Source organism: Pyrus communis, chromosome 9 (assembly GCF_041283825.1).
Source record: "Pyrus communis isolate YQ-2024b chromosome 9, ASM4128382v1, whole genome shotgun sequence".
Classification (NCBI taxonomy): domain Eukaryota; kingdom Viridiplantae; phylum Streptophyta; class Magnoliopsida; order Rosales; family Rosaceae; genus Pyrus; species Pyrus communis.
In genome coordinates this window covers 24578730-24602893 of record NC_142573.1, presented here as the reverse complement: position 1 = coordinate 24602893, position 24164 = coordinate 24578730, and the positions used below count along the sequence as shown (strand labels likewise).

The window sequence follows — 24164 nt, the reverse complement described above, 5'->3', positions numbered from 1 at the left end:
CTGACAAACATGTTGCATGAACGTATTTTCATTAATGCTGAAGATGGTCAAGCGAGTAATGCCCATTAGCAAGATATCTCGCCCAAAAATCCAGAGGACAAAGATCACGACCTGATGGGCCTTTCAGTTCTTGACAACATAGAAATTAGCATGGTCCATGTCTTACTCGCAGAATTTAGGCCAACCAAATTCCCTGGACAATGATGTGATTGCCGAGGAGGTCACGCAAGTTGATTTTGCTACCGAAGAAATTGAGTAAATAAGCAAAGAGGATAAACTTAAAGCATCTCTCGCCGAACTGTTTCCCCATTCTTCATCCGTTAATCTTCATCACTTGAAACCGTTGTACGTCACGACCCATATTGAAGGATACCCGATCTCCAAAAATTTTGTCAACTGTGGAGCAATGGTCAACATCATGCCCGTTTCTATCATGAAAGCATTACATCGCTTCAAAGACGAACTCATTCCATCAAGGGTAACCATGAGTAGCTTTGTCAGCGACAAATCTCAAACTAAGAGAGTGCTTTCTTTAGAGGTGAATATTGCAGGTTAAAATCACATGATCGCATTTTTATTGTTGATTCAAAGACCGAGTATAATGCATTGCTCGGTTGTGACTGGATCCACCAAACTAGTTGGATCCCCTCATCATTATATCAAGTCCTCATCTTCTGGGACGGCTAATCAGCTATAGTTTATCTGACCGACAATCAGCCATTTAAAGCTAATATAATTCAAGCTCACTATTACGACGATCACGTCGGCTACATCACCCTGCAAGATTTCAATGAAGAAGGGCGGCCGACTCAGATCTCAGTTCAGAAAGCTATTGAGGTTGGCGCCGAGACTGTTCAGCAGGATTCGACAAGACTCGGGTTGGCTAACCTAATTGAAGATTCTGATGTCTGATACCAAACAGGATAGACACTGACCCACGGTTTCATCTATCATAGAACGCCTAGTGGCCCATTGGTATATTATTTCCAAGCAACCAAATTTTGGCGTGAACTTAGTAGAGTTCCTCGTTGAATGAGACAACAGCCTAGTCACTTGTTAAAGTCTAAGCTGCCCTAGTTGAGCTCGAAGATAGTCGACCCCAAGTCAAAGGTCCATTAGATGAAATAAACGTTGGAACGATCAAGGACCCTCGAAAGTTGAGCTTTGTAAACTGCTCGAAGAATTTAAAGACTGTTTTGCTTTGAGTTACCATGAGATGCTTGGCCTGGATTGAACACTCGTCGAGCACGAATTACACATTAAGGTTGGTTGCAACTCTTTCTGCCAACCCCCCTCCCCGATGATTCTCGATCGAAGTTTAGCTCGGCATAAAAGATGAACTCGTTCGACTTTTAAAAATCAATTTTATTCGAACAGCTCGATACGTCAAATGGTTGGCGAATATTGTCCCAGTTTTAAAGAAAAGTGGTGCTCTACGTATTTGCATTGATTTTCATAATTTGAACTTGGTAACCCCTAAAGACGAATATATAATGCCAATTTCAGACTTGCTAATCGACGCTGCAGAAAGCCACAAGATGTTATCTTTCATGGACGGCCATGCTGGTTATAACCAGATTTTCATTGCTGAGGTCAATGTCCACAAAACTGCTTTTCGTTGCCCTTGGGCACTCGGGACCTACGAATGGGTCGTCATGCCTTTTGGACTTAAGAACGTCGGTGCCACATATCAACGCACTATGAATACCATTTTTCATGACCTGATTAGTACAATCGTTGAGGTATATATCGATGATGTTATGGTCAAATCGAAGCATCGCCGAACACATTTAGATGATCTTGGGCAAATTTTCCTTCGTATGTGCCAACATAATCTTAAAATGAACCCTGCCAAATGTGCCTTTGGTGTATCGGCAGGCAACTTCTTAGGTTTCCTTGTACATCATCGTGGCATCGAGGTAGATGAGATTAAAGCTCGAACCCCACTCCAGACAACCAAGAAACAATTTACAATCCTTACTCGACAAGATCAATTTCCTCCGCCGTTTCATTTCCAATTCAAAGGGAAAAATGAAGGTTTTTTCCACGCTTTTGAAGCTTAAGAATTCTGATAAATTCAAATGGCGCGAAGAACATCAGGACCCTTTCACACAAATCAAGGTCTCCCTCACCACCCCATATGTCCTTGTGCCACCTCGGCGTAGTAAACCTCGTAAGTTGTATATCTTGGCTATCAAGGAATTCATTGGCTGACTTCTTGCGCAAGACAACAACACTGGGTGGGAGCAAGCCATTTTTTATCTTAGCCGGAATCTTAACCTAGCTAAGATAAATTTCTCAGCCATCGAGATATTCTGTTTGGTTTTGTTCTTTGCTGCGTCTAAACTCAGGCATTACATGCTCCGTTCTGTTGCTTAAGTCATCGCCTAGATAGATGTTATTTGTTATATGCTCACTCGACCGATAGTAAAAGGCTGAATTGGGAAATGGATAATGGCGTTGTTGGAATTTCGTTTGCAATATGTGCCCCCAAAAGCCATTAAAGGATAGGCGCTGGCCGATTTCTTAGCTCAACATCCTTCTTCATACGGTTTTAGGGGCAACGACGTCGAAATTGACATGGTGAAAACACGTGATAATTATTGGATGATGTATTTTGACAGCTCTAGTACCTCGACCTTGGCCAGCGTTGTAATCATCATCTAGTCCCTTGATCACTACCAATGGTATTTTTCTCTCAAGTTGGATTTTGACTATACAAATAATCAAGCCAAATATGAGGCCATCGTCATCAGCTTTAATGTCCTTCACAACTTGAAGGCAGTTTGCGTTCTCGTCATTGGCGATTCATAACTTGTCATTAACTAATTCAATGGGACTTTTTGTTGCATGAGTTGTACTCTGGCGCCCTATCATATGGTTGTCAGTTATTTAGCCGTATCATTTGCAAGCATTACGTTCAAGCACATTTCACGAGTTTGAAGTACTGACGCAGACGAGTTGGCTCAAATAGCCTCCGGAGCACAACTTCTAGGGGCAAACTGAGCCAGGTTATACCGGTGGTGCGACATCTACACCCAGCCTTGGTTAATCAATAAGTTCTCCAACATGACCACATAATCCGTACACGAGTTATGTCCCCACCTTCGTTGTTGGAACGTGAGGATCCTATGGATATCTACATGGTCGAGACATTACCAAAGGACTGGAAAAGATTAATCATGCAGTATGTTGATAATCCTAGTGGCAAACATGATCACAAGACAAGGGTACACACCAAAAATTACATAATGTACCATAATGAACTATATTGAAAAGGTGAAGACGGTCTGTTGTTATTGTGCCTCAGCCAAGATGAGGTCGCTAAAGTTATTGCAGAGGCACATGAAGGAATATGCGGGGCTCATCAATCCAAACGCAAAACACGTTGGTTACTTCGCTGACATGGTTATTTTTGGTCAAGTATGTTAAAAGATTGCATTGAATACATGCAAGGTTATGCACAATGTCAAATCCATGAGCTCATACAGAGGGTTCCGGCAAAATTACTTCACTCGGTTACGAAGTCATGGCCGTTCAGAGGATGGGCCATGGATGTAATCGGCAAGATTACACTCTTCCTGATCGGTAAAGCATGCATGGATACTTGTAGCGACCGACTACTTCACCAAGTGGGTCGAAGCAAAATCATACGCTGAGTTTGCAATTTTGTAGAAGAAAACATCATCACGTGACGTACCAGAAACAATTATAGAAGACAACGACATGATTTTTACGGTCGACAGGTTTAAAGAATACACAGTAAGTTTGAAAAATCAGCTCGAACAGTCCACGCTGTATTACACATAGGCAAATAGACAGACCGAAGCAAGTAATAAAGTTCTAATTGGTATCCTTGAGAAAATTATAAAAGAAAAGTCTGGTATGTGGCAATTGAAGTTAAATGAGGCATTATGGGCATATCAAACTTCATTCCGATTAGCAACAGGGACGACACCATATGTGTTAATTTATGGACACAACGTTATGCTACTAGTCGAGCTAAGCATAAACTCGTTACGAGTTATTGAACAAAGCAATTTGTTCAGTGCCAAGTATAGTCAGGCCATGAGGCAAGAGTTGCAGGATTTGGAGGAAGCTTGGCTTGATGCCTATAACTTACTAGTGGCACAGAAAAAGATTGCCAAACAAGCTTACAATTGATGAGTTGGGCAAAAGACGTTCGGTGAAGGTGAGTTAGTGTGGCAAACCGTGTTACTAGTAGGGATTAAGGATCCCAGATTCAAGAAATGGTCGCTGAATCGGGAATGCCCATTCATCGTCCACAAAGTCCTCGGCAATGGGGCATACCACCTCAAGGATCGAACTGGTTTAATTCATAAATTACCGATCAATGGGAAATTCTTAAAGAAATATTATCTGATCACTTAGGATATTCAAGAATAAAGGATTGATTTCATTAATTTTCAAAGGGCGTACATGCAAAATTATAAAAAAAATAAAAATGGACTGGCTTACAAGCCGGCACACAAAAAATCCTAAAAAATTGAAGGAATAAAAGCTTCAAGAGTGGCTTTTAGTTTTAGCCACTTCACTTCGCTCATCGTCGGCTTGTCGTGTTGTTTTGTAAGCATTTAACTGCTATATCCGTTTCGCGTCAGCCGCTTGCTCTGCCAGTCGAGGTTTGTTCTACTGAAAATCCTTTTCAAGCTCAGAAGCCATGGCCAACCTTTGACGATGAAGTTCGACGATTTGACGGTCAAGGTCGGCCATTCTCTCATTCTTTGCCTTTATTACCTCGAGCTCTGATTGGATAGCTTCAAGAGCGACCATTGCAGTCTTAAGGTCGTCTTCTGTCCAAAGAGCCTTCTCGAAAATAGTGAAATATTGTAGAGATCTTTGCAGGGCAGTTGGCAGATGAACAACACTCTCGTTCTTTAGTAGGTCGTCGGCTGCAAGTCTGTTCAAGCATTGTCCCATAGAGTTGAGAACATTGTGTTGAAGGATTTATAGGCCGAAAGAGACAGAAGTTCTTACAACTTGGCGAGGGCGCTAGACTCGGCCTCGATTGCGAAAGGCTCAGCCGTCCCTGAAGTGCTGGAGAGAAAGACGTCAAGCTCGACTTCCTATGAAGGTTGTACATAAAATATTTGTTAGAGAAAAGAGGATTCAAAATGATGGCAAAGAAAGAAGTTATGTTAGACCTGTCGAGAAAAGACTTCGACCATGTCTGTTGGTTCATTAGTCGAACCTAGAGAGCTTAATGACCGAGCCCAGTGTTTAAGGCAGCTTTTCAATTCATGTGACCAATGAAGGTTATCTACATTTGATGGCCACTGGGGTGGCCATCAAATATAAATAACGTTCTTCAGCGCATAGAATTTTTGGTGAAATGAACGATTGAGCACCTGGCATTTAATGTTTTTGTTGGTTTAGAGTTTTAAGGCAAGAAATTAATAAAAGAAAATGTTGATGTCTTACAAATGTTGAAGAGACCTTTTGAGGAAAGATGTTGAGGTTCTGGTTCTAGTTCAACAAAAGGTGTCACATGTCCCGGAGCTACTTCGGCCGCTTAGGGGTCAACTTAGCCAGCCACCTCGACCGCCAGTTGGAGATCACTCGGAAGGGATACGACATCTTTACCTTTGTCCAGAGGCAAGGGATTTGTGGCAAATGGTTCAACACGTCGAAGCTCTCGTTCTCCTGGTTATGAAAGAGGATTGTTCGTTAGTTGGGAGATTCAATCAAAATGAAAGGAGAACATTATTAAAGGAAATTGTCATACCTCTTCTTCCAAGACGATCACTGGATTCTTCTTTGGATTGGGGGAAGGATTTCTCTCGGTCGTGGTTGCCGCCTTCTGCAGAGTAGCAGCAGCTGGGCCAACATCAACAAGGGCAACAGTCAGCTTCGAGGTCGCAAGTTCCTCGACCATTGGGGTGACGACTGGTTCAACTTCAACAGTGACTTACAAGGTAGGTCGAACCTTGGTTACCTGGCCCATGGTTGGGGTCGAAGGGTTTTGCGGTCCATTCGCTGAGACATGGATAATAAGAGAAGGGAGAGGGATACTATGAGTGGTTGCTCATGTGGTCTGACTTAAAATAACATGAATCTCCCGTTCTTCCTTCTTTGCCCTTTTCTTGACAAATTTTTAGGGCTCGGCAACGTCACCAGTCGTCCAGGCCTCCAAGCGAGGTCGTTTGCTAGGTACAATCGGTGCAGCAGTGGCCACCACTGGAGTTGGAGTGGTTGTCTTTTTGGCTAAGGAAGCCGCGATAATCATTGCCTTCTTTGGAGGAGGGGCAAGTTTCTTCTTATCTATGACCATCACAACCACATCGGCTCGTTTTATTGCACAACCACCTGGAAAATCTAAGCCTGAGACAAAATGGAGTTTGAATAGGTGAACAAAGAAATAAAAGATATATACCTTGAGCCACCTCTTTGGATTTTGGAGCAAGAATCTTATTTGGTCGCTCACCAAAAAGCTTATTTGAAATTTCCTCAGCCGAAGCACCAAAGAAATCCTCAATGTAAGCATCCCACCAATCGGCCAGGTTGTTGGTACAATGGGTTTCTAAAGTGTTCAGTCGAAGGCGGAATTTAGTGCATCGCTCATGAAATTCTCGCTCAGCTTATTTGCATTCCCTCTTCGAGGAGTTAGAAAAGCATTCTTGACTCAAAAGTGAGCGAGAGGTAAGGAGTGGCACAGGACAGCCCTGAAGGAAGCCCAACTGACAAGCCACAAAGTTGGGATGGTAAACTTCCCAGCTAGCTCGTCGAGCATCGCAACCAAAGGAAAGGTCACAAGCTAAGGTAAACAACCCCAGAACTATCAAATGTTGGCTTCCTCTGTTTCCTTCCATGCCGATGTGGGGAGTTTAATTGAAGACGGATATTTTTGGCAACGACAAATAAAAAATTTGTTGTCTGGTAAATCTTCAAGGCCGAAGAAATACTTGAAGATGTCTTCGACCGAGTGAGTAGGAATGGGGCGCAAGGCCAGCTAAAGATCCATCATTTCAGAAGAGTTAAAACTTGGGATTTCTGGCCTCATCATGGAAAAGTAGACATGCAGCCAGAGTTGAAAGATCTAGAATGGGCCATTTGGTGGAGATTGATCTTCCCAACGGAGGCCTCGATTAAGCACTGAATGAGGTTGGCAAAGATGGTTGGGCTGAGGGCCAGGACATGGCTGCTGGCCAGAGCTTCGGCCACTAGCATATGCTCGACCAACCACATATTTGACTTGATACAAAAAATGAATTTATTGTACCAATAGAATAAAAAGGCCTCGTGCTCTCCTTTCTTGAGAGTTTCCCCCTCTGAACCAACGAAGTGGTTGATTAAGGTGTTGTAGTTGAAGAAGGTTTTTTTGTAGTTTATGCACATCTCCTTTCAACGACTCATGATCTTTCTTTGTCAAAACTTCGACGGCACGCTCGTCGAAACTGCTTTCAGATCCAGGTCAAATTCATACCGAGAAAGAGCGGTATCAATTGGGAGACCAGAAGGAGAAGTGCCAAGTATGGCTGTGATATCCAACACAATTAGACCGATGGGGCCAAAGGGAATAACCATTGTATTGGTGGCCAAACATTAAAAGCTCAAAACGGCTATCAAAAGCTCTCGGTCTATATTGATTTCACAAGTTGAAAGCTTGATAGCGTCGAAGATGCCGAGGGTCTTCCACTTATCACCAAAGTGTAGCTCCATTCGGGTGACCTAAGCAGCCCAGGTCGCGAGGGTCGAGGGTCAGGCTCCTTGGGGTTTAGTCGATTCCCACTTTAACCAGTCATATGATGCGAAAATTAACTTAACACATAAATTAACCCTCTTTTGACAATTGTAGCATATAAATAAATAGGGATTGTTCTTGCATCGGGGATTAGGAGGGATTGCAAAACACTTTAAACTAACTCAAATAAATAAAACTAACCTTTAAACACTTAACTCAACTAAAAAAAACTCAAAACAAGTTCACAAGACTCAAAATAAGCTAGAAACACTCAAAACTGCCTAAAAACACAAACTAGGCATATTTGACTCTAAACACAAAAGTGAACGAAAATTGGTTCTAACTTGACTCAAAACACTTACACAATCTAAAACATATTCTAACTATCTAGACACTCTAAAACAAATGGGGATTTGGTTTTGGACGAAAATAAACAAAACAAAACAAGAAATTAAACTAGGCAGATTTGGACGAATTTGATAGAATTAAGTGGATGGTGAGATGGCTAGGAGGTTTTTCTCCACACATGGCATACTTGCATACAACACAATCCCCAGTTGCTTATTCAATGAATTATGAACCTCAACACCCCAAGTTAATTAGGTACGCTTAAATTAACTCTCAGATTTCCCTTAGGTTATTAAATTGAATGGAATTAGTGAATTGCAATCAAATTATTCCTTAAAAGTTCTCTATATGAAAGCACATAATAGAAAAACAATCAAAGATCATTAGGTTCTATGGAAATCATAGGTGTTGAACGAGGCATTCGTAACTATGAAAGCGCATGATACTTATGCCAAGAATTTACTTAACATAATTGTGACCAACAATCTTAACTACTGATGAATACAAGTTCCCAACGATTAGGTGAAGTTTGCTTATACCCTAGCATCAGATTTATGCATGCAAATCAAGTGTGCACTCTCAATTCATATGCATAAACAAGTTTTAATTAAAACAGATAAGTAAATTGAATTCACCATTCATGAAATCACAACTGAAAGTAATCAAATCATCATGAAAATATAGCCAGGGTTTCGAAATTCCCCCTAGCCAAAAGGGGATTAGTTCCTCATGCTTGCACAACAAAGATTATTGAATTTAAACATTGAAATCATAAGAAAGATTACACCTAAACGTTTCAGCAATTCCAGGATGAATGGCATGCACGGCTAGGCTCCTCTTCCTCCTCCTTGCTGCGACACAAGGTGTGTGTGGTGGATTTGGGGGTTTTGGATGGTGTATTCTTGTTTAGAAGGATGAATAATGGTTGATTATGGTGGTAGGGTGCGGCAGGTTGTGTATGGAGGTGTATGGAGTGGATGGAGGATGAAGAATGGAGGCTAGGGTGTTGCGGCAAGGTGTTTTCTGTATAGCATAAGGGGTGGCACGAAATTTTGGCTGATTTTATGTTTATATAGTACTAGGGTTAATTAGATTAGGGTTACAATTAGCAGATTTTATGGATTAGGGCCCTAGGGTTCGGCACAACCAAGTTAAATCCACTTAGGAGAGGGTTTGGCCCAATTAGTTTCATAAAAGGATTTGTATACCCAAATCCACAAGGATTAAGGCCTAACAAATCAGAATAAAAAAGGAAAAAGGTTTAGGAAATTCGTCCAAATTGGGCCTTCTAGAAACTAAGTGTTTTGTGGCTGATTTTGGGTTTTCTAGAAGAAATAAAAGGGGGAAGGGTGTAGCACCCTTTTAGGGTCAGATAAGGCTTCTAGAAATTAGGTTTTTAGGTCCACTTGCAGCTAGGATTAAGGTGGAACAAGATTAGGTTAGGATAAGATAGGATAAGGTTGGATAAGGTTAGATAAGGTTTTGGATAATGTTTCCTCTTTTGAGCTGATTCCTTATCCTCTTTGTCTTGACTTTAATTTCTTCCTCTTCTTATCAGATTCCTAGCCTTTTGAACTCCAAATTCGTCCATCCATCTTGGCCCATACATGTGCTATCCATTTAGTGCCCAAAACTGCTCCAAAATGCACTTTCTTGGTACCTTAAACCTTTGGACCTACAAACACACGAAAATGAGTTGAAATACAACATTAACTAAGAAATAATAACACAAATGTACAAGAATAAGCTAGCTAAGTCGCCTAAATATGCTCCTATCATCATACCCTTGGAATAAGGGTTTCAGGCAATGAGCCTTCAGTATCTCAGTGATGATTTCTGGGATGTTGTCCTTGAAGAGTGGTCATAGAATCTGGTGAGTAGTGTTTGAATCACCCTTAAACTGGAGGGCTTTGATGGCACTCCGATTGATGAAGTCCTAGCATTTGTTGCATTCCTCGGTGAGCTTGGTAATGAAGGTACTGGAAGCCATTGAATTAGGTTTGAAGGTTTTTCTGGGTTTTAAAGTTTGGTTTCTTTTTCTGGGTTAAGAGCAAATGGCAACAATTTCTGAAAGTTTGGAAGCGTGAAAATCCAAATGAAGCTGGGCAGAGTATTTATAAGCAATTGAAGGAGAAAATCAACGGTTTAGTTTTAGAAGATGAGGGGTAAATCTGACTGAATAATAACGGATCTTTGAAATCCAGGTAAAGAGGACAAAAAGCCCGCAAATTGAGGGTGCATCCTTGAGTGTGACGGTGAAGGTTATGACGAAGAGATGTTTCAATCTCTCCACGCCTCGAACGTGGAGGTACACATCATTGAAGATGGACAGTCATGATAAAAAGTTGCCATGTGTCGAGTTTTGCAACGTTTTGAGAAAACTGACAGAGGTGGGAGATCGTGCTTAATAAATGTGTCTGAATGGTTAAAGTGTTCGAGGTTTGCAATGTTCTTTGGTTCTTTAGAAGGAATATGCTGAGGGTTTATTCTTTGGCAATAAATCGCTTCTTCAAAGTCAAGGCTCAGCCAGGAATTGTAAGCCAAAGACCTCAGAAGCAAGGAGCAATGTTTAGGCCCAAAATAATATTTTGGGCCGAGCTTAGAGTTATTCTCAGCTCAGTAAAATTCATGTAGAATTTTGTCATAGGCTATCTATTCAAGGTCGGCTAAATCCTGTTGCAAGAATGATTGGTTTAGATAAAGGTGAGGCAGTCAAACCCTAGTGTAACAAGGACTCTTAAAGCTAAAGATGCTTAGAATTAGAAGATGAATTTTTCGTTAAGGAGCTTGGTTCAAAGTTTAGGTTTGGTCGAAACCTGATCAGATTGGGTTGAGGAGTTCTAATCAATACACAAATTGCCCTACATAAAGTTTCTCAACAACCATGAGATTTTATCCTCTCCTATTTTCTTCTTGCCAACACATCTTTAGTTTGGATTGTGAAGGTAGCCGGTGACATCTTCAGTTTGGATAAACAGCATTATAGTCATAGAATTAACCGATCGATGAGCACCTTCAGTTTAGATAGACAGGACTGCTTCGAGGCCGACTGGTTATTATCAAAGTCTCGATCGACAAGGATTTCCGAGTCCTTGTTGGTAGAGGTCATCTCATCAGCCTTATCGATGAAAGGAAGTGTTACCAAGTTACTAGGCTTGGCACATTGAAAGCCGAGTTTTTTGTATGATTGGATATTCACTAGTATATTTTAGAGTTCAGCATTCCAACGACCGAACCACATTTACAATCAAGACATTTATCTCTTTCGAGTATTTTTGTCTGTATAGTTTGGTACGAGTTCAGCGTATTTATACTCTCATGAAAATAATTACTGAGACCGAACCCGGTGCCAACGATTTGTGAACTTCGAAGAAACTAGCAGCCTTGTCTTCAGGCTTTAGAACTCGAAGGTCAGGACGTATTCCTTCCTCAGCCGCAGTTGCGAGATCAAGAAGTCAACAGCGCGCCCAACGCCACATCAACATATTTTACTCCCCGGCTGAACTCAGCCGACGAGTTGGCACGCCCCACACACAACCAAGGACATAGTTAGCTTATTAGTTACTCGATCTGCGCACCATGTAGGCTTGGTAGTTTTTAGGGTTAACAACTTGTTACCCATGTTTTCAATATGTTCTAATACTTCCTAATATATATGTCATTCTATTTTTTAGTTTATGATGAAATTACATATATTTAAAGTATAAACAAACACTTATTTACATGAAATATAGTTGATTTACTTAAATCCGCCTAGTCCACCTAGGCCCCGCCTAGCCACCAAGGCGCTAGGCCCTAGCCCACCGCCTAACTAGCGCGTAGCGTCTTTTAGAACCTTACTTAAAACCCAAAGTTTGAAGAAATAAAATAGGCTAAAACAAGCATGACCGAAATTTGGCTGCTTTCAAAATTTTCCTCCGAGATTGGTTTAATCACATAAATAAATAGCTTGATAATGCAATGTGCCAATCGGCTTTTTTGCGCTAATTAAATTCATTTGAACATACATTTATGCAACGAAGTTATTCAAATTTTTTTCTTCTAATTTTTCAACTGGTTGGGAAGAGAAAACATTAAGAGATATATATTAGGTTGTAAAACAGTCCCCTTGTAGATAGTTTAATTAAGAGCCACAAATCCTATAGCATATCTCCATCATTTGATAGCTACACTTATGGACATGCATTTGTTCAGATAAACAAACGGATAAGCTGCTTTTTTTAAAGTTGCAGCAGTAAAAACTAAGTGCATTCATATTGGAGCAGTTAATTGCTCAAGGTTGAAAGCACTTTTGGATCGCTGTTTGAGTGCTTTTGTAGTATTACTCATGTCCACAAGGAAAAGAAATTATGCTACGGATTAGTTAGTGAGGCTAGCTTCCAACGGTTTTTTGGTTTCTCTATAACTAACAAGGCTGGATATAATTAGGGTAATGCTAGGGAGATTAAACTTTATAAACTAAAAGACATGGAAGTTGATGATAGATTATTACTTGAGTGTTGATTAACGTGCTCATTTCTAATTGGTGATACAACATTTAGTTTGCAAATTTAGTCTACAAATTTAGTGTTTCTAACATTACTTATATAATTATATTCCACCTAGTCATATGCCATCATCATCAATGCTATTAAGAATCCTTTGTCTAACCACCACAGGGTGGCCAATGGTTGGGGATGAATTCCAAGTCCGTATTTCACATGACAAGTCCTGGATTTGATTCCTGATGCTGGTGACTCACACGATGATGGTCAGAGGGAGGTTGGAATGCTTTAATGAGTCTTCTCGATCACCGAAAAAAGTAGACTACCGTGACAAAGCCGCCAGCTAATCCATTTTTAGTATAAAAATAATAATTAAGGATTCCCTTGTCTTGGGGATCTTAAATAGTGTTCATCGTCATGTCTCCCCAAGTCAAGCGATTAACTTAGAGGGCGAGATAACAAGTTCCACCCCCACCTATAAGAGCACATTATGTGTTTGGGTTAATATTTGAACATTGGATTTGAATAAAGGAAAGCCCAAGGATGCCAACTACAAGTGGACCAACTCGAAGCCCAGCATCAAGCCCAATGGCAGATTGAAGCATTCTCAGACAAGATATAAGCCACATGTTTACCATTAAAGTGACAAGTGATGGAGACTAACCTACTACCAGCCAAAGAATACTTTCTAATGGCATTCCAAGTCAAAAGCTGATGACTCACTACCCTCCAAGTGTTTTCGGGCAAGAACAAAGCTACAACAATCGGGCTAAATTGCCTATAAAAGGAGGAAGAGGCCCCAGAGACAAAGACACTCAACCAATCAAAGAAACAAACATACAAACTCTGCTCCCTTGTGTAAACTTGTTTACCATTCATCCCATTGTAGCATATAAACCCCTATTAATTCAAAGAGAAACAACTGTAAGAAGTTCAACCTTGCCATACAAGGTGAAACCTTGCCCGAAGCTCTTTGTTTGTTTTCTAAGTTAATAGATCTATTACTTAATGCATTCTCCAATATGTATTCAAGTCATATCCACCTGTTTTCCTACTTTAAAAGTTTTATTTGCATCTGGATCTGGTTAATTTAATCGATATGTCTCCATTAAAAGCAATCTAAGACCAAACAAATAACATACAAGACCATGAACTAAAATTCCCTGTTTACAAGGCAAGAAAAAGAACTTAATGTGGACTTTACCCATCCACGACAATCTTTTGGTAACAAGAAGTCCGAGTAACTTGAGGCGCAAGTAATCGACTAAAAATACACTTGTTCTACATCTGCTATAATGAGATAATAATGGCACGCCTAACACTTAGTTTTGATTGCGAGCCTCAAGGCCTACACCTAAGGCCCTACAAAGGCACCTTTCAGAACTAACTATGTCCTCTTCTTGAAGCACATCAACAAGCAAGAGCCCGACTACACATCCAAAGTGCCAATCCCTTGGGGAGCAGTGCTGAGGTCCGAGGATCATTCTCCGAAGAAATCTTTGCCCGAACATAGTTTTGGCATGCCCAGTGGGACATTCATAGTCTTGTATGCCAAGAAAAAGAAGGAAAGAGAAAACCTTCAGGTGGAACACAAAATACGGGCCACCCTAATGTTTACCAAGATCGAGCATGACAAATCATCCAGACGATTCTCCTTCCCTACAAAGACCAGCTATTCTAGAAAGCCCGACTTCATCCGAGAAGTCAGGATGGAAGGTAACCAATGAAGATTTGCAAGCCACCATGGTACAAGTGCTGAAAAGTATAGAGAACATCACTCTGGAAACCAGAGGAGAAGTAAGCAGACTTTGTTCCTTAACAGGAAGTCTGCAAAGAAGATTAGATATGGAGTACTCTACTCCAAAGAATGGTTATGCTAGGGAAATGATGAGGGAAAAAAGCCCTGAGAAAGAACCAGTTATCCCCCTATTTCCTATGCTTAAGGAAAATATGGACAAAGGAAAAAACAAGGAAGAATCTGGAGCTAGTCAACCAGTAATCTAGTGGAAAAGAGAAGCCTACCAAGGCAGACAAGCCTCCTCCTTATCGGCCCCCACCATTGGCCAATAAGGGAGGGGATGCCAAGTAGAGATAGCCTGACCCAAAGAAGGAAACCTTCTCGGGCAATGATCGCAGCCCAAAATGGGGAGCCCCACATACCCCATACAACAATACAGATAACCAGCTGCTCAGAGATGAGTTAGCTGAGTTAAGAAGAATGGCGACCCAGAATGCTCAACCTTAGGCTCATCCGCTGTTCAAGATTACTTACCAAAAGCCATACCCAGAGTATATTGATAAACAGAATCATTTTCCACTCAACTCCAAGATGTCCGCATTTCCCACTTTTAGTAAGGAGGATGGCAGTGTATCCTCTAGAGATCACATCTTCAAGTTCTCCAATCATTGCGTGGCATTTGAAAACAATTCTAATTATAAGTTAATATTGCCAAAAGAAGCACAGGTCTGGTTAGATGAATTCATGGACCATATTGGGGGCAAGAATGAGGACTTACCTGAACCTAGCAACTTCCTCATAAATATGACATATGTTTTATCTACCATGTTTTATGCCGAGCCAGATCAACCTGCCACAATGAAAGGTGATTACTTGGTAACAGAACTTATGATGGTACATGTTAGTGTTGAAAAAGCAGGACAAAACAAGTCAGGCAGAACAGGTTTGCCCGAGCTCACAAAGAAAGAGCCCGAGAGAGTATACTCAGACAAAATGGTTTTCAGTTGCCTGAGTTTGGCTCTAGCTAACCATCTCAAGCCTATATATGTAACTGCTCATATGGAGGGAGTACCGTTCAAGAGGGTTTTGATTGATGGAGGAGTTGTGGTTAATGTGTTACCATATAAGCAAATGAAAATGGTGTGTAAAAGTGAGGAAGATTTCATCCCCACAGATCTAACAGTTTCTAGTTTCTCTGGAGCCATCACTAGAACTCATGGGATATTACCCCTGGAAGTTGACTTGGGCTCCAAGCAAATCATGCTAGCCTTCTTTGTTGTGGATAGTATTTCCACCTATGGAACTTTACTAGGCCAAGATTGGATTCATCAGAGTCTCTCTGTGCCTTCCACCCTGCATCAACAAGTAGCAGTTTACCACAAGGAATAAGCCATGAGACCAGGATTTTGGAAGATGGTGGAGGCCGAGTCACGGCCATTCCTCCCCATTGCTAACATGGTAAAAGCCAGCTTTTATAATCCTAGTCCAGTGCTTAGGAGTTGATGAGAATGGCCGCCCAACTAAGGTGACGGCCCAAAAGCTTTTGGAGCAAGGATCGTTCCTCACCAGGGAAGAATATGATAGACCCCATATTGTCCCAACTCCCCAACACCAGTAATGTCAGAACAAATAAGAAATGACCAAGTAGTTGCAGTCAGGTCCTTAATCAAAAGACTATTGGTGTATAGGAGAGAGAGAGAGAGAAATAATGAGGGTATTCCTTGGCAAATTTGGAAATAAGCTTGCACAGGCATCCAATCAATGCTAAGTTTTTAAAGAAATATCACCCTCCTATGTGGGATATTGGGGATTGTTACATTGAAGAAGTTTAAACATTATGAAAGATTTAAAGTCAGCTTATATATTCACCATAGTTGATTTTCAAAGAAGAAATACAAGTTAAAGTAAATCAATGAAGTCATTTTCATTTCATGTAAATGTTGAAGTTACATAAGAAGTAGCTCAATAGTTTTACATCCTTGGCTAGGGAAGTTATCTTAGAATGGTATGTCTGCATGATAGTGAAGATTTTGTCTGGCTCCTCCAAAGTAATGTTATTACTGGCTATTTGTGCTTCAGCATCCTGAACTTCAACATTTACTTTCTTGACTTCTTCAATCTTTTGGTGAAGCTGATGGGTTAAAGTTGCTTGTTCAGCTTTAAGTATTGACAGCTGCTCCTCTAACCTCTCAATCTCAAAAGTCACTTATGTGATCCTCGCCTAACCCTCTTCCACTAGCTTCTCCAAAGAATATGAAGTTCTTAAGTGCTTCTCTTTGTAGCATCTTACTCTGTTAGCTTACCACTCTGCCCTCAGATGTTGATCTCTTAGTGCCCTCAAGTTTTCAAAGAAGTTAAGAAAAGACTCAAACTGAACTTTTGTCATTTATTGGCCTTTACAGAGTTCAGTCAGGGCCTTCTTAGCCTCTTGAAGACCCTTAAGGCTAAAAGAAGCATGGAAGTCCCTCTGCATCCATGTTTGGAAGACCTCACGTTGATCTTGAAATTGTTGAGAGTCAAAATGGTGCCCGAAGACCACAACTTTGTTCTAATCTACCAGAATTCTTTGACAACTTGGGCAATGAAGATACAGTGGGCATAGGTGCAGGAAGAAGAGGCACGACTTCACTACTCCCATAAACTGGAGCGGCAATAAGAACAGCCTTAGTTAAAGGGATAGATGGATTAGAAGGTGAAGATGTATCAGGGACCCTTTTCTTCTTTGACGGAAGGATAGAGATCCCTATGACTCCAAAAGCAAGAGGAGGTTGTGGAAGAGCTGCCTTGCCTACTAAAAGTGGAGGAGATCTGCCCGAAATCTCTCCAAGACCTTATACAATCAAGAGAGATGAGTTAACAAAAAGTCTGCAATTCAGATCGAAGAAAGGCAAAGTGAGAAAAATATACCTAAGCTAAGCCCGAAGCCTTGGAAGAAGGTGGAGGAGGAGTTGTCTCTTTTGGTGACTGAATGGGGTCATTCACTTGAAGAGCAAGGGTGAAGCTCGAGCCTTCACCAATGGCCTATAAACATCAAGAACTGCCAGGTGTCAGCCTTCAACTCATGAAAAGAAAGAAAATGGCATAAAAAGTACTTTCATACCTGAACATAACCTTCAGCAGGAGGAGGAAGCTTTTCTGTAATAGTTGCTAGATGAGGAGAAGCCTGCGGGTTAGTCACTTCTGAGACCACGGGGATCTCAGAGACTATGGGTTTCCCGAATGCCGATGCTGGTTGAAACTCTTGTGCTGGAGATGGCTAGGAAAAATAAGACAGAAAATAAGTATAAATATATATATAATTAAAAAAAATTAAAAAAAAAAAAAAAAAAAGATGTTAAGGCAGAGTCAGGCCAAAGATACTCACCAGATTGTTGTCCTGTTCCACAAAGTGCAGCATCTCCTCAATTGACGGGTCAAACTAGGAAGTAAAAACCACCGCTAATGGAGGAGAAATTGAAGGAATAGAGGTAGAGCTTTGCCCGACTAAGGATGCAGCCTCTAACCTTGGCTTATAAAAAATGAAAGTCAAGAGTAAAGCTCTGAAATTGGTGAAGATACGAACTTAAAGAATGAAAAGAGATGTATCTTTGAAGGCTTAGCCCGAGAGGGGGAAGTATGCGTTGGTCGGGCAGGTATAGATGAAGCATCGAGCTTAATGGACCCTTCACCTCTAAAGTTCTATTTAAAAATACAAGTAAAGAGTCAGTGCAAATATTGAAAGAATAAAGGAGAGCGGGGTACTTAAAAGAATCGAACCTTTACCTCTAATTCCTTAAGGATAGCATCAAAAACAGGCTTGTCTTTCTTATACAACTTTGCTTTTAATGGCTCATCTCTGGAAACGACAGTAGGCTTCTTAGTTGCTTGGGGCCCTAAACCCAAAAGAAATGAAGTTGTTAGCTCTTAAACACAAAATGCAAGTAAGAAGGGAAACTTAAAACAAAATTCACTTACTAGAGGCTTTCTATTTCTTCCTACCCATGCCCGCCTCAGCCAAAGAAGTAGAAAACTTAGAAGATTTAGCAACATGTGCCCTTGTTCTCTTCTTTATAGGGTTTGCCTGCAGACCATAGATAGAAAGCTGAGCCTAAGGTCGCTCTTCGGGCTTGGACTCTGAAGATTCTACTACTGTTGCCTGAGTTGGCCATGTGGCCCGAGTTTCCACAACAGGTTCAACCTCACCATTTGAGTCTCCAAGTAGCTCAGAGACATCCCTACATACTCCAACACCTTGTTTTTCTACCTCAATTGCGACATCTTGGAGCACAAAGGCATCTGTAGCATCTTCATCTTACCCGATGTCCATTTCGGCAGGGTTGCCTTGGGCTGAAAGAGCAAAGAAATCAAGGGAAGGATTAGAAGAAAACAGATTCATAAAAATTTCACAAAATTACAAGCTAGAGAAATAAGAAGTACCTATTATAAGGAGTTAGTTCTTCTGATGAATCATTTCCTTCCAGTTCTCTAACTCACCCAAGCTGGGATAAGATTTGATTGAAAGTTGCTTGAAAATGAAATCATGAGCCTCATGCAGGTCTTATCCATACTTTTTGCTCCATTTTGCTTCCCACCAGGAAGAAAAGGTCGAGATGTATTCAAAATTAAGAGGCATAGGTTTGTGGGCAACCCTGCTCAATACCTCGAGACTTCGGCGGGCAGCTCTGAATATGACTCCTTGTGGAGAGTGAAGACGATAAGAGGTACTGTAATGAATGGAGTCGAAGAAAGGCACCGAGATAGCTTGTCTAAAACCCAATTGTCTAGCACAGAAGTTGGGGTGGTAAACCTCTAGCCCTCCCTCATAGCGGCCACTCCTTATTCCCTAAACTAGGTCCCTTGATTGAATACAATTGATAAATCTCTCTCTGCTAAAGGGACTAGCATCTTCTCCAAAGGTGTCTTGGAATGCTTGGTCAGAAAACCAAGGGTATCTTCTAAGCATGGATGCCCTTCATTCTAGATCTACCCAAGTCTTGCAGACTCTGCCCGAAGCTCAAGGAAATACCATTGCCAAAGCTGAATCATCCAAGTTGGACCATTCAAGTTGGTTTCAAATGGTTTATCCTTGGTAATCTCATACAAGAGATGATAGAGATAAGCAAGGAAGAAATGGCCCATAGCTACATCGTCAAAGTTGTGAAAAGCTTCTACTAAAGGAATCCATTCCACTTTCACTCCTTTAGATTTATTTGGGAAGACATGTTTATTGAGCTAGTATAGGAGAAAGTACATGTGTTCTTGGTCCTTGTTGGTGTTGGAGGAAGAAGGGTCAAACTCCTTCTTGGCAAACGGGATAAAACCCATGAAGGAAGTTCTGCAACTCTTGAAGGTTGCAGAGTTATACTCTAATTGAAGAAAGGGGGCAGAGCTGTCCAAGCTCTCAGTAGTCGGGCGAGAGAGAGGAACCAATCGTGGGTAACGTCCACGATTCTACCAGAAAGCCTCAGCCCAAATACCTGCGCCATGTCTAGGATGGTCAGGGACATGAGGCCCATTCTAAAGTCGAAGGTGTTGGTGCCTGAGTTCCAAAAAATGAGAGCCGTTGTAAGTAGCTCAGGCTTAACAATCACAATCGACTTGGACAACATTATCAGCTCATAAATTCCGTTGTCTATCCATTTCCTTTTAAAGATGGGCTCGAGCTCATTTATCCATTGTGTCCATGCCTCATCCTTCAAAAGTGGGAAGCTGGGACGATGGTTTGACCATTTAGAAGATGAAATGCCCGACTTGGCCTGAAATGGGTTAGGGTATACCAATTCTCCTTGGGCATGTTGGTCTCTACTGCAATTGGGACCCGAGGTGTCTATGCAGGCCCCAAGAAGTATACTCCTCCCTCCTCGAAGAAAAGTTCGGTATGCAAGCTAACCCGAGGGCAATGCAGGCCGTTGAGCAAGCGGCGCATGGTGGAGATCCCCTCACTAGTCTCGCAAGAAGATTGAGTTCGAGCAACTTTAGGTGCCATTGAGAATTTTGAGAAGAATATGGGAAGAAAAGTTGGAATTAGAAGAAAAGACTGAGAAAGCAAGGAGAAATTTCTGGAAATTATGAAAGTTCTAAGGATGCTGGGAAATTCAAGAAATTTGAAGGCTCGAAATTACTAAGGTATTTAGCCAGAGAGTTTAAAAAAGGTTTATATAGTGAGTGGTTGGTTAAACATTGGAATTTGTGGGTTAGTGCTAGGTTTTGTTAAGCAACGATTATTTTAAATGGCGCAAGTCCTGAGTGAAGGCGTTGGCGGTTGTTTAATCATTATTAACGCCTTGGTTTGCAGACTCAACAATGATTAAAGGGGGCACTATTTGGGTTAATATTTGAACATTGGATTTGAATGAAGGAAAGCCCAAGGATGCCAACTAAAAGAGGTCTTGCCCGAAGCCATCATCAAGCCCAAGGGCAGATTGAAGCCTTCTTAGCCAAGATATAAGCCACGTTCTTACCATTGAAGGGACAAGTGATGGAGACTAACCTACTACCAGCCAAAGAATACTTTCTAGTGGCATTCCAAGTAAAAAGCTAATGACTCACTACCCTCAAAGTGCTTTCGGGCAAGAACAAAGTTACAGCAGTCGGGCTAAATTACCTATAAAAGGAGAAAGAGGCCCCAGAGACAAGGACACTCAACCAATCAAACAAAAAAAAAAATGCAAACTCTGCTCTCAAGCTAGATTTGCATCTAAAAGCTGAAATCAACCCAGATTCAGTCCTTTTTGGCAAAAAGTTATCTCTTGTCCAGTTTAAAGCTCTGATATCTCCCTCAGTGCCGTAGTATCGATTCCCTTGTGTAAACTTGTTTACCATCCATCCCATTTTAGCATATAAACCCCTATTAATTCAAAGAAAAGCAATTGCAAGAAGTTCAACCTTGCCATACAAGGTGAAATCTTGCCTGAAGCTCTTTGTTTGTTTTCTAAGTTAATAGATCTATTACTTAATGCATTCTCCAATATGTATTCAAGTCATATCCACCTGCTTTCCTACTTTAAGAGTTTTGTATCTGGATCTGGTTAGTTTAATGGATATGTCTTCATTAAAAGCAATCTAGGACCAAACAAATGACTTAAGGGGCTCTGGACTCCCTTCATTCGAACATACAAGACCATGAACTAAAATTCCTTGTTTACAAGGCAAGAAAAAGAACTTAATGTGCACTTAACCCATCCACGACAATCCTTTGATAAAAAGAAGTCCGAGTAACTTGGGGTGCAAGTAATCAACTAAAAACACACTTGTTCTACATCTGCTATACTGAGATAGCAGTGGCACACCTAGCACTTAGTTAGTTTTGATTGCGAGCTTCAAGGCCTACACCTAAGGCCCCACAAAGGCGCCTTTCAGAACTAGCTATGTCCTCTTCTTGAAGCACATCAACAAGCAAGAGCCTGACTACACATCCTTAATGCCAATCCCTTGGGGAGCTATACTAAGGTCCGAGGATCCTTCTCCAGAGAAATCTTTGCCCGAACACTATGTGCACCATCATGGGCAACCACTCAAACCCTATTGGTACAAAGAGACATGGTAACCATTCCTTTGCTAGGAAAACCTAAAACTCTTGAATTCTTATTCATCTTGAAACCCTAAAACTCTTGAATTCTTATTCAGCCCCTAAGCCTAACTTAAATAAAGATCTTAAGATTAAATCTCAGAAGCTTTGTATTGGGAGCTGGGCTCACACCACATTGGGATAAAAAATGTCTAACCGATCTTGGCTGTAGAAATAGCAAAGTATTTCTACAGCTTGAGTAACCAACGATCAAACATATTTGAGGGGATTAAAATATACGATCAATCAAACCAACAAAAGAAAAATAACCTCTACGTGTGAGTAAGAAGTATTAAATTCTAACTATCGTGAATAACAAATTTGACGTAAGTCAAGCATAGCAAGCACATTGAAAAATCGGCATTTGCGAGATGCTTTTCTTAGATACAGGCAAGACTAAGATAAAGCATAGCCGGCAAATACGGAAGTACCGAAAATTACCAGAACACATTTATATCCAAAAATATAACCAAAATACATGTACAGATTACTAGACCAAACTAAATCACCATTAAGCTTTCATACACTCTTCCTGGTGATTGCCAGAAAAATTATGACCCATCTTACATTACAACAGTGCAAAGGCTTTAGACACATACAAACCCTTTTTCCATAACAAAAGGTTTGACAGTTCGACACTCTTTTTGTAACGTTCCCATCAAACTACTTGCGGATATTAGCAACTGAGATGATCATCGACAACAACATACGCTATATACAGTACTACTAGATCTCAAGTTCTCCAAAAATTGTCAAAATTCACTCTTCTTGTTAAGTCCGCTGTACTTGTGAGCTGTGGTGGCATTTAGCTTTCCTCCTTATATGTACACTTATTTCGATGAAGTTTAGGCAAATGCTGGGATGCGGGAACTTTGGCGATCCCTATTGAGATAGTCAAATCCCTCTACTCTAGCTGCAGCAGGTTTAAGCCCATACTTCATTCTAACACAACCTGCTTTGCGTGGCGATGATAAAGTTGATGGAGATGGAACAGGCAATGCTGAAACAGGAGTGAGCTTCTCATCTCCAAATCGGGCATCTTGAATTAATGGGTTAGCAGCCCTACTAGGAGGGGAAATGCAAAAATATGGGGGCGATAAGGCAACCTCGTTAGATGATTGCTCCAACCCATAACCCTCCTGTAGATACCAAAATGTTAGCCAATCATAATATCATAACATCGAGTACAAAACAACAACATCACCGTGGTGCAGTCATTTGGCAACAGATATCTACACAATTTATTATATAAGGGAAAAGCAAAATGCGTAAGATCAAATAGCGTGCAGCTCCAAATTTGATCAACCATTTAATCGTTTATCCGTATGAACTGAATCCAGATCATCATTTACATAGAAACCAAAATTAATTATAAGGAAAAGAAGTAACAATTTTACCTTCCTGAGAATAAGGTCCAGAAGCTCTGCCCCAGCTTTTGAGTCACATAACTCGGGTTGATGACTGCTAATCGCAAAGAAGAGAAGATAAATGTTATAACCTATAAATAAAACATAATAACCAACATAAGGTGGAAGGGACAGCATTGGAGAAGAAAAAGTACCTCATCTGCCACCGCAAGGGTCTAATGGGGTTGTTTGACAAAATCCCGACTCGCCTGGGCTTGGGGCAAATCACAGGCTCCTTGGTGTCAGACATCAAGGCAGAACCTCGGATGTCTTCACAGCCCACGAAAGAGGCGTTCTGCTGCTGAACATTGAAATGGTTCATTTTCGACACCTTTCCTGTTCTACAAAAAGGCCGTAATTTTTCGCATCAAAACCCAAGCTGAGACGGCTTCGATTTCATCGGAAGTCGTCGCCCAAAATCGCATCAGAAATTAGGGGTTTAAAATTGGTTTTGCGAATAGTAAAGACAGCTCAAACCGATTTACAAAACAATATCTGACCACAAAATTCTGTCTTCCCAGAAATTCAAAAGATATAATCCAGAAAAAAAAAAAATCAAATCAAATCAAACACAACCAACATTTGACTCGGATCTGTTACACAAATTTTGTGGGTTATTGACTAAAATTAGGGAAATAATAACTAAAATTCAACGCGACAGATCTGAAATAAACACTAGGCCAGCTACTATCGGAGTTTGGACAGAGAGAGATACCTGGCGGGAAGCCTCCGGGGGAAGAAGGCGAGGGACGGAGGGGCAGTGGCGGAAGGAAGGAGGGTGGTAACGGGATATGGGATTCGTTTTATTTTTATATAGTGGTGGCGACGGTGGTACGACGTCATTTTCATCCACGTGCTTGTTTCTTAACCTTGTTTTATCTGAACCGCGTGAATTTATTTCCCCTTTAATCTGTATTCTTTAATCGTCTTCCCAAATCAC

The 24164-nt window shown here is 41.0% G+C and overlaps 1 protein-coding gene and 1 pseudogene across 4 annotated transcripts; both read right to left on the bottom strand.

The window, feature by feature from the left end:
• Window positions 1-17797: 17797 nt before the first annotated feature.
• LOC148694455 (uncharacterized) lies at window positions 17798-20237 on the bottom strand (annotated as a pseudogene).
• A 2009-nt stretch (window positions 20238-22246) lies between these two features.
• LOC137740083 (uncharacterized) lies at window positions 22247-24096 on the bottom strand. Of its 4 annotated transcripts, none has more exons than XM_088699397.1 (4): window positions 23940-24096; window positions 23380-23565; window positions 23216-23282; window positions 22247-22957 (listed from the first exon to the last, which is right to left on the bottom strand). In XM_088699397.1, exons 1-4 carry the CDS (start codon window positions 24071-24073, stop codon window positions 22664-22666), a joined length of 681 nt encoding a protein of 226 aa, XP_088555523.1. In that variant the 5' UTR covers window positions 24074-24096; the 3' UTR covers window positions 22247-22663. The 4 variants fall into 4 exon arrangements, with proteins under 4 accessions (XP_088555523.1, XP_068335984.2, XP_088555525.1 ...); XM_068479883.2 differs by having other exon boundaries at window positions 23216-23279; XM_088699399.1 differs by having other exon boundaries at window positions 23380-23560; window positions 23940-24075.
• Window positions 24097-24164: the final 68 nt, after the last annotated feature.

Excerpts from the sequence above, each read along its gene's own strand:
- LOC137740083 (XM_088699397.1), bottom strand. The coding sequence starts at position 24,073 with ATGAAAATGACGTCGTACCACCGTCGCCACCACTATATAAAAATAAAA. Across the intron at positions 23,566-23,939 it reads CCCCGGAGGCTTCCCGCCAG|AACAGGAAAGGTGTCGAAAA; the intron begins GTATCTCTCTCT and ends GCCTTTTTGTAG. Across the intron at positions 22,958-23,215 it reads TGGACCTTATTCTCAGGAAG|GAGGGTTATGGGTTGGAGCA; the intron begins GTAAAATTGTTA and ends TGGTATCTACAG.